At 51.1% G+C, this 16,161-nt stretch overlaps 1 protein-coding gene across 5 annotated transcripts in view; it reads left to right on the top strand.

Annotated features, from left to right (window-relative positions):
• KCTD15 (potassium channel tetramerization domain containing 15) overlaps nt 1-16,161 on the top strand; it is a 46,709-nt gene that overhangs the window by 18,230 nt on the left and 12,318 nt on the right. For 3 of the 5 annotated variants that reach the window (XM_059857808.1, XM_059857810.1, XM_059857809.1), the window contains exon 3: nt 11,020-11,164. The exons of the other annotated variants lie outside the window; for them this stretch is intronic. In XM_059857808.1, the coding sequence (XP_059713791.1) occupies nt 11,020-11,164 (145 nt within the window). The remainder of the gene's footprint in view (nt 1-11,019; nt 11,165-16,161) is intronic. 5 annotated transcript variants of the gene reach the window in all.

Here is a 16,161-nt window from a genome sequence, read left to right as displayed (position 1 = left end):
CAGTTTGGAAATAAAGGAGATAATCATAGGAGAACACTGCTCAGCTTTTTGTCTGGGATCAGGAGTGAAGGTGTGTGAGTCCAGCAGGCTGGACACTGCAGCTGTGTGTGTGAGCAGTGGGTACCACAGGCAGTGTGTTGGGGGTCACCATTGTGCTCTGTAAAAGGTTGTGGAGCCCTGGAGTCAATGGCATCCCTCTTTCTCCTGCTGGAATGTCCTGGTTTCACAGCACCCACACATGCAAAAGATGTGGAGGGCCAGACTCACACCCTGACAGGGAAATGAGCTCCATTTGAAATTTTCCCTGCCTTCGCTGAGTCTCAGTGGGAGTTTCACTCTTGACTTTAACAAGCAGGATTTAGCCCATTTATATTATAATAAAACCAGTGTCTGCATGTCCTCAGCCTCCCAGCAAGCCCAGCTGTACTGGGCTGTTGGTCATGGAAGTAAGTCCAGATTTAGTCAGATTGAAAATCTCAGTGGAATACTGAGTTATCCTCCTCTGGAAGTTACAGGAAGAAGGAGAGCAGCAAGAGAGCTGCTGTTTGGTGAGCCCTGCCCTCACCAGGGCACCATGATTAGGGGAAAGGGATGGTTAAAGGAATAGCAAGAAAAGACTTGTACAGGCAGGAATGTTTTATTTGAAATTTGTATCTTCTCATGTATTAACAACTTAATTTTCTTGAGTGCCTGCAACTCCCACAGAGTTTGAGCTGCAATGAAGTTCTTGCAGGATTAGGATCTTTGGAAAACCTTTGCAAAACTGAGATGCCAGTTTTGAATTTTGGTTTAAATTAAAGAATTTTTGTTCTCAGTCTATTTTCATGACCAATATTTAGTGTAAATTGTGTGTTGAGAAAACATGAGAGGCCCAGAATTCTCACAGGCCTCAAATCAGGAGCAATGGCATAGTAGAGGATACAATATAAATTTATACTAATGTTTTTAATCTTCCCCAACTATTTAGGCAGAAGTTCAATTAGAATGAAGTAAAAGGCACAAGGAGAGAAAAACTAGTCTATATATAGCATATAGCAGAATGTTATACTGGAGAAAATCAGTAGCACCAGAAATCCAGCTTACATTCTTCTTTAACTTCAAGTGTAAGTCCACAATTTAAAATAAGGAGAGGAATTCCCAGGTAGATGGATATTACCTGCAGTGTAGCAACTTCTGTGTAGTTGCTGGATCTCAGAGTATTTCACTGAAAGAATAATATTCAGCTCCTACCCTGAACACATCCTGTGTTTTGAAGGCTCACATTATCTGGTGACTTTTAATAAAAATCTGCAAGTCAGCCAGGCTGCTGTTGTCACTGTCCCCAAACATCTGGTGCTTGTGAGGAGCAGGGTGGCAGAGCTGGCCTGTCCTGCCCTGCAGTCACAGCAGCCTCTGCTGGGGCTGGGGTGCTCTGGCTGCTCACCCCTGATGTGCTCAGAGCCCTGCTCTGGCCATGGTTACCCAGAGCAGCTCAGACAGACAAACCATGGGAATGGGATGCTTTAGCATCATAAATCATGGGGGGCTCTTTGTCCCTGTTCCTGGTGCCAGAGATGAACAAGCCATGTCAGTGGCAGGTGGGGAACTTGTAATGAAGAAATGCCAGTTGTACCTGTATTTGAAAGTTGGGTTTTTTCCCTTGCTGAGCACAGCAAATGCTCTTCATCACTGGTGAGTTAAATAGGTGTGGTGGGATGCTGGTGTGTGTGCAGCTGCAAGTCTCTGTCCTGTGTGTATCTGCTCCCCTTACCTGTGGATGTAGGCATGTGCCAAATTAAATTAAAGGATTCGTGATACAGCAATGAATGTGCTAGGAATGTTTGTTTAGGGAAGTGTTTTAGCAGCTGTTAACACACTGAAATAGGCAAACTCTTGAATAAGGCAGATTGGAGCCATCAGCCTGAGGAGGGGCTGTGTCCTGCTTGTGGCTGAGCAGCACTCTGCTCCTGTTGGGCACCCACAGGACTTGTGAGAAACTGGGGAGGAGTGACCAGTGCTGGGGGCCTCATCCCACCAGCAGGTGAAGGGCTTCGGGTCCTCCTCCTCATCCTCCTCCTCCTCCTCCTCCTGTAGGGCTGAGGGATACAGGGCCAGACCAGAGTGGCTCCTGCCTACCAGGAGAATTTTTTCATTCAGGAAAAGACACAAACTTCTCTGCCTGGGATAATGGTTCCACTTTCTCGCCTCACCTGCTAATTTATATCGATTGATACTGTTTCTGCAAGTTAAGGGAGAAGTGTGCTGCATCAAACTATGAATACACACACATTTCCAGGAAGTTATATATCAAAGTCATCTGCTAAAGTGTCTTAAATGTGTAAACAACAAGCAACTCTCACCCTTACCATGAGTGCTTTGTGGTATTTCAAAAATAATAGGTAATTTCCACTTCAGTGGATTTTATTACCTGTTGTTCCAGTGGACTTTAATTGATAGTAACAGTGAACAGAAAACAGAATTGTCCATGGCTTTGTTTTAACTACAAAATCCATTCTATACCTAATTTTGCTTTTTTAGTGGTGGCATATAAAGAAGAAAGAAAATCCTTCCAGAGCTTCCTAAGAATGATTCTGCATGGTAGATTATAGTGTTCTTTATGGATTATTGACTTTTAAAAATACATGTTGATACTAGATAGACTAACACTGATCTGTAACAAAAATAGATATCATAGCCTGAACAGCAAAATATGAAGTATTAAATGTAGGTAATAGATCCTGCAGTTCCTTCAGGTGCTCAATAGTTAATGAGTGTAATATCCTGCAGAAGCATGGCAAAGTGAGCATATGGCTCAAAAACTCCTGTGGCACTCCAGGATCAGCACTGGGAGGCAGGAGCAGGAAGTTACAGGAATTGGAGATGGATAAACACGTTACCTTGTGAATTTCCTCCTTGTTCTGAGTTGACCCTGCCAGGCACCACCAGAGCTGCTCTCTCACCCTTCCACAGCTGGACAGGGACAGAAAATATAGTGAAGGTTCATGAGTTAAAGACCAGGAGAGATCACTCAGGAAATACCATCAAAGGCAAAACAGGCTGGAATTAGAGGCATTAATTGGATTTATTTCTAACAAACTCAGAGCAGGATAATGAGAGTTAAAATAAACCCTTCCCCCCAGCCCCCCCTCCTTCCCAGCTCTATCCCCTCCCCTGATAGCACAGGGAGACAGGGAATGGGGCTTTTAGTCAGTCCTTCCCCCAGAGCTTCCCCTGCAGTCCTGGGGGGTCCCTCCCACAGGGGAGTTCTTCAGGAGCTTCTCCAGCTTGGCTCCATCCCAGCAGCAGCAGCTCTCAGTGCCCTGCTGCAGCCCGAGTCCCTCCCAGGGGCACAGAGCCCTCCCAGACCTGCTGGGATGGTCTCTCTCTCTCTCTCCAGGGCTGCAGTGCCCAAGGTCAGGCTGCTCCAGCCTGGCAGCAGGGCCTCCCTGTCCCCTGGGTCTGCCCCTGGGTCACAGCCCCACCCAGGGATGCTCCTGCCCTGGTGTGGGCACCTCCCCAGGGGCTGGGAGTGGATCTCTGCATCCCCCTGGAACCCCATTCCCTGGGGGTGGATCTCTGCATCCCCCTGGAACCCCATTCCCTGGGGGTGGATCTCTGATCCCCCTGGATCCCCATTCCCTGGGGGTGGATCTCTGATCCCCCTGGATCCCCATTCCCTGGGGGTGGATCTCTGCATCCCCCTGGATCCCCATTCCCTGGGAGTGGATCTCTGCATCCCCCTGGATCCCCATTCCCTGGGGGTGGATCTCTGATACCCCCTGGATCCCCATTCCCTGGGGGTGGATCTCTGATCCCCCCTGGATCCCCATTCCCTGGGGGTGGATCTCTGCATCCCCTGTGGATCCCCATTCCCTGGGGGTGGATCTCTGCATGCCCCTGGATCCCCATTCCCTGGGGGTGGATCTCTGCATCCCCCTGGATCCCCATTCCCTGGGGGCGGATCTCTGAGATCTCTGATCCCCCTGGATCCCCATTCCCTGGGGGTGGATCTCTGCATCCCCCTGGATCCCCATTCCCTGGGGGTGGATCTCTGATCCCCCTGGATCCCCATTCCCTGGGGGTGGATCTCTGCATCCCCTGTGGATCCCCATTCCCTGGGGGTGGATCTCTGATCCCCCTGGATCCCCATTCCCTGGGGGTGGATCTCTGCATCCCCTGTGGATCCCCATTCCCTGGGAGTGGATCTCTGATCCCCCTGGATCCCCATTCCCTGGGGGTGGATCTCTGATCCTCCATGGATCCCCATTCCCTGGGGGTGGATCTCTGATCCCCCTGGATCCCCATTCCCTGGGGGTGGATCTCTGATCCCCCCTGGATCCCCACTCCCTGGGGGTGGATCTCTGCATCCCCCTGGATCCCCATTCCCTGGGGGTGGATCTCTGATCCCCCTGGATCCCCAGGGGCTGCAGGGCACAGCTCCTCACCATGCTCATCACCAGGGTCTGCAGAGGGATCCCAGCTCTGGCCCCTGGGCCCCTCCTGCCCTCCCTCCCCACCATCCCTGGTGTCTTCAGAGCTGTTCCTCTCTCATGTTCTCACCCTGCTCTTCCCTGGCCACAATTACAACTGTGCAGTAACTTTTCTTTATCTTCTTCAATCCGTAATCACAGAGGTGTTCCCATTTCTAATTGGGCCTTGGCCACAGGTCCATCAGTCTTTGGAGCTGCCAGGGGTTGGCTCTGCCAGACACGGAGGAAGCTTCTGGAACTCCTCGGAGAAGCCACCCCTGGAGCCCCTGTGCTGCCAAAGCTGGGCCATGCCAGCCCAATGCACTCCTCCCCCTTCTGCTGAGGCTGGGCCATACCTCTTCATGCTCCTGTTGAAAGTGGAGGTTTTGGTGTCCCTGTGCTGCTCTCACAGGTCAGTTTTGCTTTGGACATCTGTGGTAGCTCACTTGTGTCCCCAGGTCTGGGGCTGAGTGATGCCTGTGGCACCTGGGCCTGCCTTGCTCACGGGTGGGTGCTTCCCCAGCCATGAGGGGGGTGAGGAGGAGCTGGGGTCAGGGTGGTGCCATGGGGTGCTGGGTGACCTGTGTGACAGCCAGGCCAGCCTGCACTGGCTTGGGGCTGGGAGCTGGACCTGGTCTGGTCCCTTTGGGGCACCTCTCTGTGCCTTCAGGCCCACGAGGCTGCCTGGATGTCACAGTTTGCAGAGACAAAGTGTAAGACTCAGGCTCTCACACACGCAATTTTTCCTCATGGCTGTCCAAGCAAAAGAGGCTTAAAATTCTCCCCAGCTGGAACACCCTGCAGTCCCAGGGGGTGAGGATGTCCTGGATTGAAGTGGAAACTGCAGGGGTGAAGCCTCACAGGGTTCCTGCAGCACAGGGCCGCCAGGCTGGGTGGGCACTGACCATGCTGCAGCCCCTGCCTCTTGTGCTTGCTTCTCTCAGCTTCAAATCACTGCTCAGGGAGCAGGGAGGGAAGGTGTGGTACAGCTGGCACACTCATTGGAGCTGAAGTTTTAAACTGAGGCAGACCAGAAAACCTCCTGCAGCCAGATGTAACTTCAGCCACGTTCCTCACTGCGCAAGGCGTGAGGGAGCTTGTGTCCTGGCAGTGCCTCCCACCTCTCTCTGCCCTGATGCCAGGCCAGAAGGCAGAAGACACCCATCTGCTGGGTTATCCCTGTCCCCCTCTGGCCTGCTTTTCAGACAGGCTGGGTGTTTTAAGGCACCTCCCTGAGGAAAGCAGCTGCAGGTGCTTTCCCCGTTCTGCTTTGCTTTGCTGGGAACTTGTGCACGAATCCAAACAGTTCTACAGAAGTAATGGAAATAGGAAAAACGCTGCTGGGAAGGTCTGACAGCACTGCCCACTCAGCCTGTGCTGCTTCAGCTGGGCTGTGGCAGTGCCAGCAGAGCTGGCACAGCCCTTGAGAGGCTTTCCACAGTGCTTTCCCAGCCGTGGGACGGGACAAGGAGCAGGCTCCTGACAGACACAGCCATGTGAGCAGCAGTGCCAGATACACAGTAAGGCCTGTCAAGCACCTCTGCTCCAATTCATGGCATTTTTTCTCTTCCAAGCAGATAACAGTATCTATCCTACCCACCTTGAGCAAATATTTGAGAGATAAGCAGCGCTGTTTGTGCTCAGCAGCAATGACTGGGCTCTGCTCATCACCAGGGACCTTTGCTGCTGTGTCCTGCAGGGCAGTTTCAGGTCATGCTCAGTGTCCCCCCTCTAAACAGCCCTCTTCTCCCTCTCTGTGGCATTTCCCACTGCCACCTCCTCCTCCTGCAGCTCCACAGCCAGGCCCAAAAGCCAAGCACAGCTGAGAGCCCCATGAAGCACAGGGAGCTCTGCAGAGCTTGCTGTGTGCTTGCACTGAGGGCAGGAGGGCACACATGGGGCAGGTCCAGCAGGGAGGACAGCGGGTGCAGGACACACCACCACGTTTGCAGGACCCACAGACAGGCATTTCTCTCTTCTTCCCCTGTCCTCCCACGGAATGAGCAAAGAGACACATTTTAATGACAGTTTGCTGAAATGTGTGTTCCCTGCTGATTTGACATTGGGCAGAAAAAGTGTCTACAAAATCAATTTTTAATAAATGTAAACAACTAAATTATGAATGACAAGAATATCACTGAACAGTTAAATATTAATCATGTAATTACTTAAATTAATACTTTTGGTGCAATATTGTGATAGAGAGTTCTACTTATGCAGTGTCACTCTGCTGGCCAGAGCAGTGCACAGGGACCACAGGACCACAGTGACCCCCACAGCAGAGGGACCTGGGGGCCTTAGGGGGGCCTCATGGTGCCACAGCCCCACTTGCTGATTGTCTCACAGGTCCCACAATACTGGGTGCTCTTCTTAAGACCTCTGGAACCAGATTTAATAGGAAAGAACTTGTATTTTCTGTTTTAAGATAAAGCTGTCAGGAAAACCAGTTTAGCCCAAACCAAAAATCTGGTTTGGGCTAAACTGGCCCAAACTAGAGAGCAAAGCGCCCCACCCCAAAAACTTTTCTGTCCCAAAGTGCCACGAAACTCCCCAACAGCTGTGTGTGACGTGCAGACCCACAGCTGTGGTCAGTGATGGTCTTTGGGATGACCAGAGGTGCTGTGGAGGGAGCTGGGGGTGCCAAAAGCCCTGTCTGCTTCTGGAAGGGAGCTGGGGGAGCTGCTGAAGGAGGTGGTGTGTCCTGAGCTCTGCTCTGGGGGCTGGACTCAGTGCCCTGCAGCCCCTGTGTGCTCCTGCCTGCACAGCTGCTGCAGGGAGCTGCAGGCTGGAAAATCGGTCACCGGGATTAGGGGGGGCAGCAGCCTTCTGCAGCTGCTGGCAGGCAGCACAGGGCTTCTTTCCTTGCCCAAGAAACTAAGAAAAGAATTTACTGGCACTCTTGTCCTTGTGGGTTGGCTGTCTTTGTTGTTTGTTTTTAATCTAATAGAAGAAGATCTTAATATCATGGTAAAATTGGTACAAAGCTAGAAACTCGCCCCTCGGCGTTTTGGCGAAACATTATTGAAAATGTGAAAGCCTTTAGCAGAAACAACAAAAGCACAAAGAAACTGTAGGAATGGGATCAACAGGTTCTGTTCTGGCTCTTGGGAGAGGCAGAGAAGTGCACCCAGCCAGGGCTGGAGGTGCCAGGCTGGGGGCTGGATGCCAGCCCCGTGGTGGCTCTGTGGCAGCAGAGGGCAGGGAGCCCTGGAGGGCTGGGGTGGGCAGCACTGCAAAGCAGGAAGCAAGAGCTGGGAAAAGCACCTTGCTGGGAGGGCAGGAGCAAGCCAGGAGGAAGAAGAGGGGACTGGGAGGATCTGAGCTCCAGGCAGATGGTGTGAGCACGGCCAGGGCGGTGGAGGCCGTGGAAGGACACGCTTGGCATCCTTAGGCTGGCAATTGCTGGAGCTGGTCTTGCCTCAGTCTGCTCCCTGTATGGAAATTTAATGTTGGACACAGATTATACAAGTGCTCCTAAATTAGAAAGTGAAGCATCTCTTGCAGAAAGGTGGGAGTGCTGAAGAAGTAAGTGTTCATTGTTCAGACTCGCCCTTTGCTGCAGGATCCCAGGGCAGCTCCTTTTGCCTTGTCTCCTCTCCCTGTGCCTCCTGCCTCTTCACAGGCATCACTGGAAGTACCATTCCTGTGTGCCATAAGCAAGGGCCTCCTGAAAGTGCTAATTTGTCCACCAGTACTGGCTGCCATGACCACCCATAAAAACAACCCTTGTCAGGGTGACTGCTGCCCACTCTGAGCTGCAGCAGCTCCCCATGACTTTGAACTCACAGTGGGTCCCTGGAGGGAGCAGCTTCCTGAGGCTGTCAGCCAGGCTGGTGCCTTATTTCTGATTGAGCATCAGCACATCTGGACAGTGCAAAGCCCTTCCTGTCCCCCTGCTCTTGCTGACTTGCCAGCTCTGACAGCCTGAGTGCCTTTTGCTCCTGGCTGAGGCATTTTGTTCTGGCCACCACAGACCCATCCACGGAGAGCTTCGTGTCCCTGTGCAGAGCATGGAGCTGCTCCTGATCACTGTGCTCCTTCCCACAGCTTCACACATGGAGAGCAATCCTGTCAGGAACTGTCCATTTGAAGTTCATTTTGTGCTCTCCCAGCATTGCATTTTCCAAAGGACTTTTCCAGGTATGGTTTGAGCTGGCGAGATGGGAGGAGAGGGAGCTCTTTCCACATGCAGCATTACAACACGCTGCAGTGAAGTTGGTTCTTGGAACGTAGCAGCCCCCTAAAATGTCAAATAAATCCTTAAACTATTCATCACTCTGTTTTTGGGGTGGCAGTTAAGTCTTTCAACACTCTGTGAGTTTCTTTCCCCAGCAGTAATTTTGCTGGTGAAGAAATACAGCTCAGGGCACTCCACAAAGTGGAGCCTCAAAATTCATGTTTTGTTTTCATTACCAAAAAAATGCTTTACTACATTAAAGAGTGGCCCATTAAAATTTTGTACCCTGTCTTCTCTGCACCCTGTCGTTGTTGGCAAGCCTTCCCCTGTGCCCGTGCAGAGCAGCTTTGCTTCTGCAGACTCCAGAGAAAGGGCAGCAAAGGGGAGGAGGCTTCAGCCACAGCTCAGCTTGTTCAGATGTAAGATCTCAAAACTTCCAATAGCCATGCAAATTTACTCAGTAAATGTATGTACTGAACCTTAAGCTATCAGTGCTTCCTCTGCTTTCAGTGCATCCCAGCACAGCACACTGCCAAAGGAAATAAATTAACTGTCTGGTTCCTGGAATAAAGTGTAGTGCTGTACAAAGCAGTATATTTAACTGTCTTGGGCAAATGGCCCTAAAATAACAACAAAAAAGAGCAGAGTGAATGACAGGAGTCTTACTGAACCTTGTGATTATATAAATTAAATGTTGCCAGGTGAACTGGATGGTATTCTGTGATACTGTAGGCACGCTGGAGGTTGGAGAAAACAGTAAATGTTATAATTAGGGTTTAGGAGAGCACTTGGTTATTCTCACAAGTAACCCAGACTGGCTGCATGCTGGCATGGGCATGAGAGCAGGCAGTAAAACCTGGAGCTTCCTTAATTAAGAGGGCAGAAAGGTTTTTTTAGCAGAATTCAGTGGAGACTTACCAAGTCCAGTTTTATTTATTATTTCCACATTTTATTTAGATACAAATGGCACATTAATAAATTAGCAAGTTGGAAGATGAGAGCAAGGTGCAGCTGTGGGCCAGGGCGCAGGGCACAGGCAGGAGCAGCAGCAGGGCAGTGGGGCAGCAAACCTGCCCTTCCCAGCACCTGGTGGGCACTGGGAGCACTCCCTACTGCTCCCCATGCTGCTGGGCTGGGAGCTTGGGCTGGGTGCTGGTGCTGGGAGGAGGGAGGCAGCCAGGCTGGGCTGCAGCAGTGCTGGGCATGGCTCAGACCTTGTTTTGCAGGGAAGGGGAGAGCCCTGCCCTGGCCTGAGCGAGGCTCCCGGGGATTTCCTGGGCTATTGGAAGGGCTGGCTCGATAGTGAAATGCAGCCTGCTGTGGGATGGTCTCTCTGGGAAATGGAGGAGTCCTCGTGGCAGGGTTATTTAAGACTGGACTTTGAAAGATGAGACCCTGTGCAGTTGGGAACAATGCTGCACTGTCAGAGAGATGGACTCAATTACTTAATAGGTCGTTGCTGTCTGTCTCCTGCGTTTTCCCTTTCAAGAACATATATTCAGCTGGGTTATTTCTCATGGGAAGACAAAGCCTTGTGAGAGGAGGCAGGCATTTGGAGGGGAGAGGCTGGAGGAGCAGCAGCCAGGCAGATCCCTGGTTTGCTCTCCGTGGAGCAGGCTCTGGAAAAACGTGGAGTGGTGTAGCTGATGTGGTCCTTTGGTCCCATAATCAGCTGATCCCCCGGTCTCATAGGTCTTGCTCCCGTTTTTTGCTCTCACAAAAGATTTGCCAGGGTGCTCTCCCCCTGCCAGGCCCATCCCCAGCACTGCTGGTGGTGACGCTGTGGGGCTGCGTGGGCCATTGGTTTCTGGTTTTCTGCATTGGATGGACACTGACAGGTCCATCCAGCCCATCTCAGTGCCTGGGCAGCCTCTCCTTCAGCACAGAAGGGCTTGGATGGTGTTTGATCAAATGCCAGCCAAGCTGGGGGCAGGCTCGTGGCCAGGAACCCATCCCTGGAGTAGCCACTTGGTAGCAGGATGTGGAGGACAGGGATGTGTCACAGCCAGGGACTCGTGTTCTCCCCAGGATCCCTCTGCCAGCCCTGGGGTGAGCATTCCAGCTGTGGGGTGATTCTCCCCAGGATCCCTCTGCCTCTGGGGTGAGCACTCCAGCCCTGGGGTGAGCATTCCAGCTGTGGGGTGATTCTCCCCAGGATCCCTCTGCCTCTGGGGTGAGCATTCCAGCTGTGGCCATGGCCCTGCCTGGCTGTGGGCTCTCAGTGCCCACAGCCAGGGCTCCTGTCCTCCAGCTCGTGTTTGTCACCAAATTACCACCCTGCATTACCTTATGCACCGTGAATTGGTGCACCTAAATTGGTTGTTCTGAAGCCCCAAGGGTGCAATCAGATTTTGTCTTTTTTGCCCATTTCTTTTTCTCTTCTCTCTTTTCCAGAATAAGTCGTCTGTTTAATGGCACAGAGCCCATTGTCTTGGACAGTTTAAAACAGCATTATTTCATTGATCGAGATGGGGAGATTTTCAGATATATATTAAGCTTCCTAAGGACATCTAAGCTACTGCTCCCAGATGACTTTAAGGTAAGGAAAGCTAGAGTCTGCAATCTGTTTTTTCCTCCCGTTCCGTCATTTGTTTTGGGGCAGGTTGGTTTGTATGCTTGACCTAGACACACTTAACTAAATGTTGCTGTTTATTTGTTAGGATTTTTAGTACTTGTGTATTACACCAGGGATGCTATTATTTAATAAATGGACCAGTGGTTGTCATGGATACCGAGAAAAGTTAAACGATGAAGCTTATAGCTAAATCAGTTTTTCTAAACTAATTGTATTTTCTCACATTTTTAGCTTATTTATCAGGGTATAACAACAATTAAGAAGCAGCATCAGCAACTTGCACTTGGCAGGGTTTAATGCTCAGAATTTGAAAGAAATGTTTCGAATTTGATACGTAGAGGACTTGAACTGTGTAAATCTTTTTCTTGTTGGTACAAAAAAGAAACCCCTAAACAAGGCCATGAGGATTTGTGTTAGACATAACCACTGCAGATGATTTGATTTCAGGAAGTAATCTGCTCACAGTTAATGTCAAAATATTCTTGGGAGCTGGAATTGACTGAGGGCTTTTTAAGGAGCAGGAGATGTTTTGTGTGAAGTCGTGGTGCTGGTTGTTTCTCTGCAGGCCCTGATTGTTTAAAGGCTCTCCTTTTGGCCTTTTGCACTTACGAAAATTCCAACATTGCCACCCTGATGATTGAAAATTAGAAGACAAAAGTGTCCAAACTGTAGATGACAAGATTCAACAAAAGCACTTATTCCAGGATGAGATGAGGAATAAATGGGATGGCAGATGGGGATCTGCTCAGTTAGAGGATGCAGAGCATTGCTAGGAAGGAGAACTCCTGCTTTCCCTGAAGGGCCATTTCACTTTGTTGTACTAGCTGGGCACAGCAGCACTTGGTGAGTTGTGACTGAGTGAGTCCAGAGTGGTGGTGGTGGCTCTTGCTTTGGAGTAGAGCTGGTCCTTGTGCTGCCAGCTCAGCCATTCTCACCTGAGCTAGGAGGACAGTCATGCCTGACCCCCCGTGGGAGGGTCTGCAGCTCACATCTGCAACACATCACAACCTGCAGGGACAGGTTTTGGCAGTCCTGGTTTGAGCTCCAGCCCAGAAGGGCTGCCCTGAGCACTGGTGTTCTGGTGAGTCTCAGATGGGCTGGAGAAGTGCCTGTGGGATAAGGGGGAGCCAGAGAAATGAGGGCTGGGGGGGAGCAAACTCTGCAGAGAAATGAGGGCAAACCTGTGTGTAGTGGTGGAGCTAAAGAGCAGAGCAGTCCTGGGGGCTGTGGGATGGATCAAGGGAAGGGTGGATGGAGAGATGGGAGAGGCACAGGAGAGCAGCTGTGTTTTGGACAGTCCAGTGGGACAGTGTGAGAAGAGGCCAAACCCTGAGTGCTCTGTCCAGTCTGGCCCCTCAGTTTGGGAAAGAATGTTCAGAAGTTTGAACATCTCCAGAAGGGGCAATGAGGCTGGAGCACAAACTCTGAGAGGAACCCCTGAGGGAGCTGGGGGTGTTCAGCCTGGAGAAAAGGAGACTCAGGGGTGCCCCTCATCACTCTGCACAGCTCCTGAAAGGTGCCTGTGCTCAGCTGGGGCTGGGCTCTTTCTCCAGGCAGCACTGACAGAACCAGAGCACTCAAGCTGCACCAAGGGAAATACAGGCTGGATATCAGGAAAAAGTTTTTTACAGAAAAAAACTTTTCTGGAATGGCTGCCCGGGGAAGTGGTGCAGTCCCCATCCCTGGGTGGGTTTAACAAAGCCTGGAGGTGGCACTGAGTGCCAGGGCTTAGTTCAGGTGTTGGGGCTGGGTTGGACTCGATGACCTTGAAGGTCTCCTCCAACCCAGTGATTCTGTGACTCTGTGAAGAGAGGGTCAGGGAGAAGAGAGAGATGGTTTGAGCTGATCATGACCTCAGCCAGCATCCAGATTTCCGAGGTGCTCAGTCCCAGAAGCAGCAGGGTTTGGCTGGAGCCCCCAGGGTTTGTCTGTGCAGTGAGCCTGGCAGGGCTGGGGGGGCTGTGCCTGCTCAGCCCCTGCTCCCCCATCCCTGGGCACAGGGGAGCTGCATCCCAGTCAGCTCCTCCCTGGGAGAGCTTTGGAGCAAACCCCAGGCTAATGAGGGCTCAAGAACAAAGCAAAGCACTGCTAGGTGGGGAGTAAGTAAATCAAAATGCATAGAAGAATGCTCTGTAAAGCTGTATTAAAACTGCACTGTAAACGGATTTAACTTCACAGAAATTGTGTAATTTTGCCAGCATGATTAAAGTGACAGAAGACAATAATCAAAGGCAGCAAATGGAATCACTTGGTGTTTCTAAATGCAAAACTCTATTTAAGGTATAAAACCTGACAGCTTTTCCAGTGAGACTTGCATTAAATGTTCTTTATGTCAAACAAAGCACTATCAAGTGTTTTGAATATTTATTAGTTTTTACCCCTTAATTTAATCAAGCAGTTTATTAGCCTCAAGGTTTAGCCAAGTTGCTTTTCAACCTGAATTGCTGCTCAGATGGTTATTTTGGAAAGTTTGGAATGTTAGCACCACACCACCATTATTGTGTTTGCTATTTCAGTGTTGTTTTCAGACAAAGTTAACACTGAAATGCAGAGAAAGTGGGGTGTGTGTTCCAAGGCTAGTGATTCTGTATTATCAAGTCTGATGGCGTGTTTACAGTGAATATTAATTACACTTGCAACTACTGCTGAGACAGAACTTGAAAGTGTCTCCAAGGTCTTCCTGCTGAAGGTAGCACTGCTATGGTTGCTGTAATTTTCCTGGGTTTGGGGGATTTTAAGCCACATGAAGTGTTCTGAGGAGTGAGTGTGAGTGTGGCTGTTCTGCTCTGCAGCCAGCCCGTGCCCAGCTGGGGATGGTGCCTGGCTGGAGCTGCTGCCAGCTCCTCTGCCTGCTCTGGTTCAGTGTGAGCACCCCTGGGGCCAGCTCAGCCCTGCCCCAGGAGCTGCTCCTCCCCTGCTGCCCAGACTGCCCTCCTTGATCCCCCCTGCCACCACAGGGGCTGCCCAGGATTGTCCCCTTCACTGCCCATGCCTAAGTGCACACGGAACCAGGAGCTGCTGTGAGTCTTGTTTGAGACTCTGTGAATATTGTCACTCCCTCTGAGAGGGAGGAGCAAAGGGCACAGCACATCTGGGCTTTATGTGGATTGCAGAGATCTCCTGTAGCACCAGAATGACAGGGCCACCACTCCAGTTCAGTAATACAGTTACAAATTGGTGTGCTTGCATTGAAAGTCTCTCAAACTGACCCCAGTGCAGTTGTCATTGCAGAAGTGAGCAACTTTCTTTCATAGCTAGGAGTCAGATCTTCACAGCACTAAAAATACAAGAGAAACACTGAGTTAGGGTGACAGTTTGTTGTTTCATGTAATAAAGAGTAACAAGTGAAAAATGGACAGAAAGAGCCATTTCAGCCTGTTCAGGAGTCAGCATTAGGTACAAAAACAAAGGGTGTCTTCGAGAGCAGCAGCAGGTCTGTGGGACACAAGGGCTCAGTCTGTGCTGGTGCCTGTGCCTGGGGGCAGATCTGGACCCTTGGCCCTGGCATGGAACAGCAGCCCTGCTGGCCTGGAAGTCACAGCTCCCACCTCCTCCCCAGGAAGATGTCACCCCTGCCACAGGTGACTGCCAGAATCTAGCCCACTTGAAATCCACCACAGCAAAAGCTTTTCTACTGAACAGAAAGCAGAAAATTGGTTTGTGAAAGGCAGAAGGCTGCATCTTGGGAAGGTCTGTTTCCATGAGATCTACATGTAGGCCAGAAGCTGTGGCTGGAGAAAGGCTGTGTGCATCCCTGCCTGTCTGCTCCCTCCTTCCAGTCACCTGGCAGAACTTCCCACTAGTCCCTCAGCAGCCACAGGAGCTTCATGGTGGCTGTAAAGGCTTTTTGTGGCACTTTAGAGAGAAATTAAAGGCTGGACTGTCTATCTCCCTTTCAGTCTATCAAAGAGCACCCTGCTTGTGACTGCACTGGTGGTGGGAATCACCTCCAGAGGAAAATGTGTTCCTGGGCTAAAGAGAAGCAGTTCCACTGTCTGTCACGCTGCTTGGCTCTGGTGCTGCTGTTAGGGAGCTGGGAACACAGGGAAATAATGCTTGTAAGAAGTGGGAGATGCTTTGGTCCTGCAGGACGAGGAACTCCTGGGTGTTGTACAAAATCTGCTGTGGAGTGCTGCCAGCAGCTCAGCAGCACTGCCCTGCCTGGCTGGAGCCTCTGAGGTGTCCCTGTGCAGGGACAGGGCTGTGCCCTGGGGCTGGGCTTCAGGGACCCTCTGTGCCCTTGGCTGCTCCCTGCCTCTGCAGTGGGATGTGCCTCTCCTGGATGGGGCCATGTCAGCACCTGCCTTTGGTAACTCACTGAAACCAGCAGCATGGAAATGTTCTTGTGCACTTCTGTGGCACCTCCCTGGGGAGGGCTCTTGAGGGTTTCATGCTTCTGCTTCACATTTCAAATTAAACTTAAGTAAATCTTCAGGGTGGGGTTTGATATCTGCAGTGCAAGGGTGGCAGAACCTGTGCCAGTATTACCTGGGCATCCAGAGCAGACAGTCCAGAGCTGGGCTCTCCCAGGCTGGTCACAGACAGAATTCTGAACAATGTGTAAAACCTGAAGGAGAAGATTTTGGGCTTGGTGTGCAGAGCCCACGACCCTGTCCAAGCACAGGATCTAGAGAACCTGACCCCCATGCTGTGAGCCACTCACTCTGTATTCCTGGCTCTGTGAAACCCTCCTCCCTCCCCAAACACACTGTCAGATTCCCTCAGGATGCCCCAGTCCCTCCCTGCAGAAAGGCAAATGTCCCATCAGAGGAGCAGGGGAATCTTTGCTGCTGGTGGCTGTGGGAGCAGCGCAGAGGGGTCACACAAGGTGTCCTTGCTGTCCCTTCCCAGCACTGTCACTGGGGGACTGCACTGAATTTCTCTTGCTGCAGAAGACTCTTTTTTACCCTCTCCACCTGTTACTGTACTACAGCACAAGGGGTTGGCCTCACTGGCACTGC

The sequence above is a fragment of the Haemorhous mexicanus genome, chromosome 12 (assembly GCF_027477595.1).
Source record: "Haemorhous mexicanus isolate bHaeMex1 chromosome 12, bHaeMex1.pri, whole genome shotgun sequence".
Classification (NCBI taxonomy): Eukaryota; Metazoa; Chordata; class Aves; order Passeriformes; family Fringillidae; genus Haemorhous; species Haemorhous mexicanus.
The sequence above is the reverse complement of the archived record's forward strand: the minus strand, read 5'-3'. Positions and strand labels throughout refer to the sequence as shown.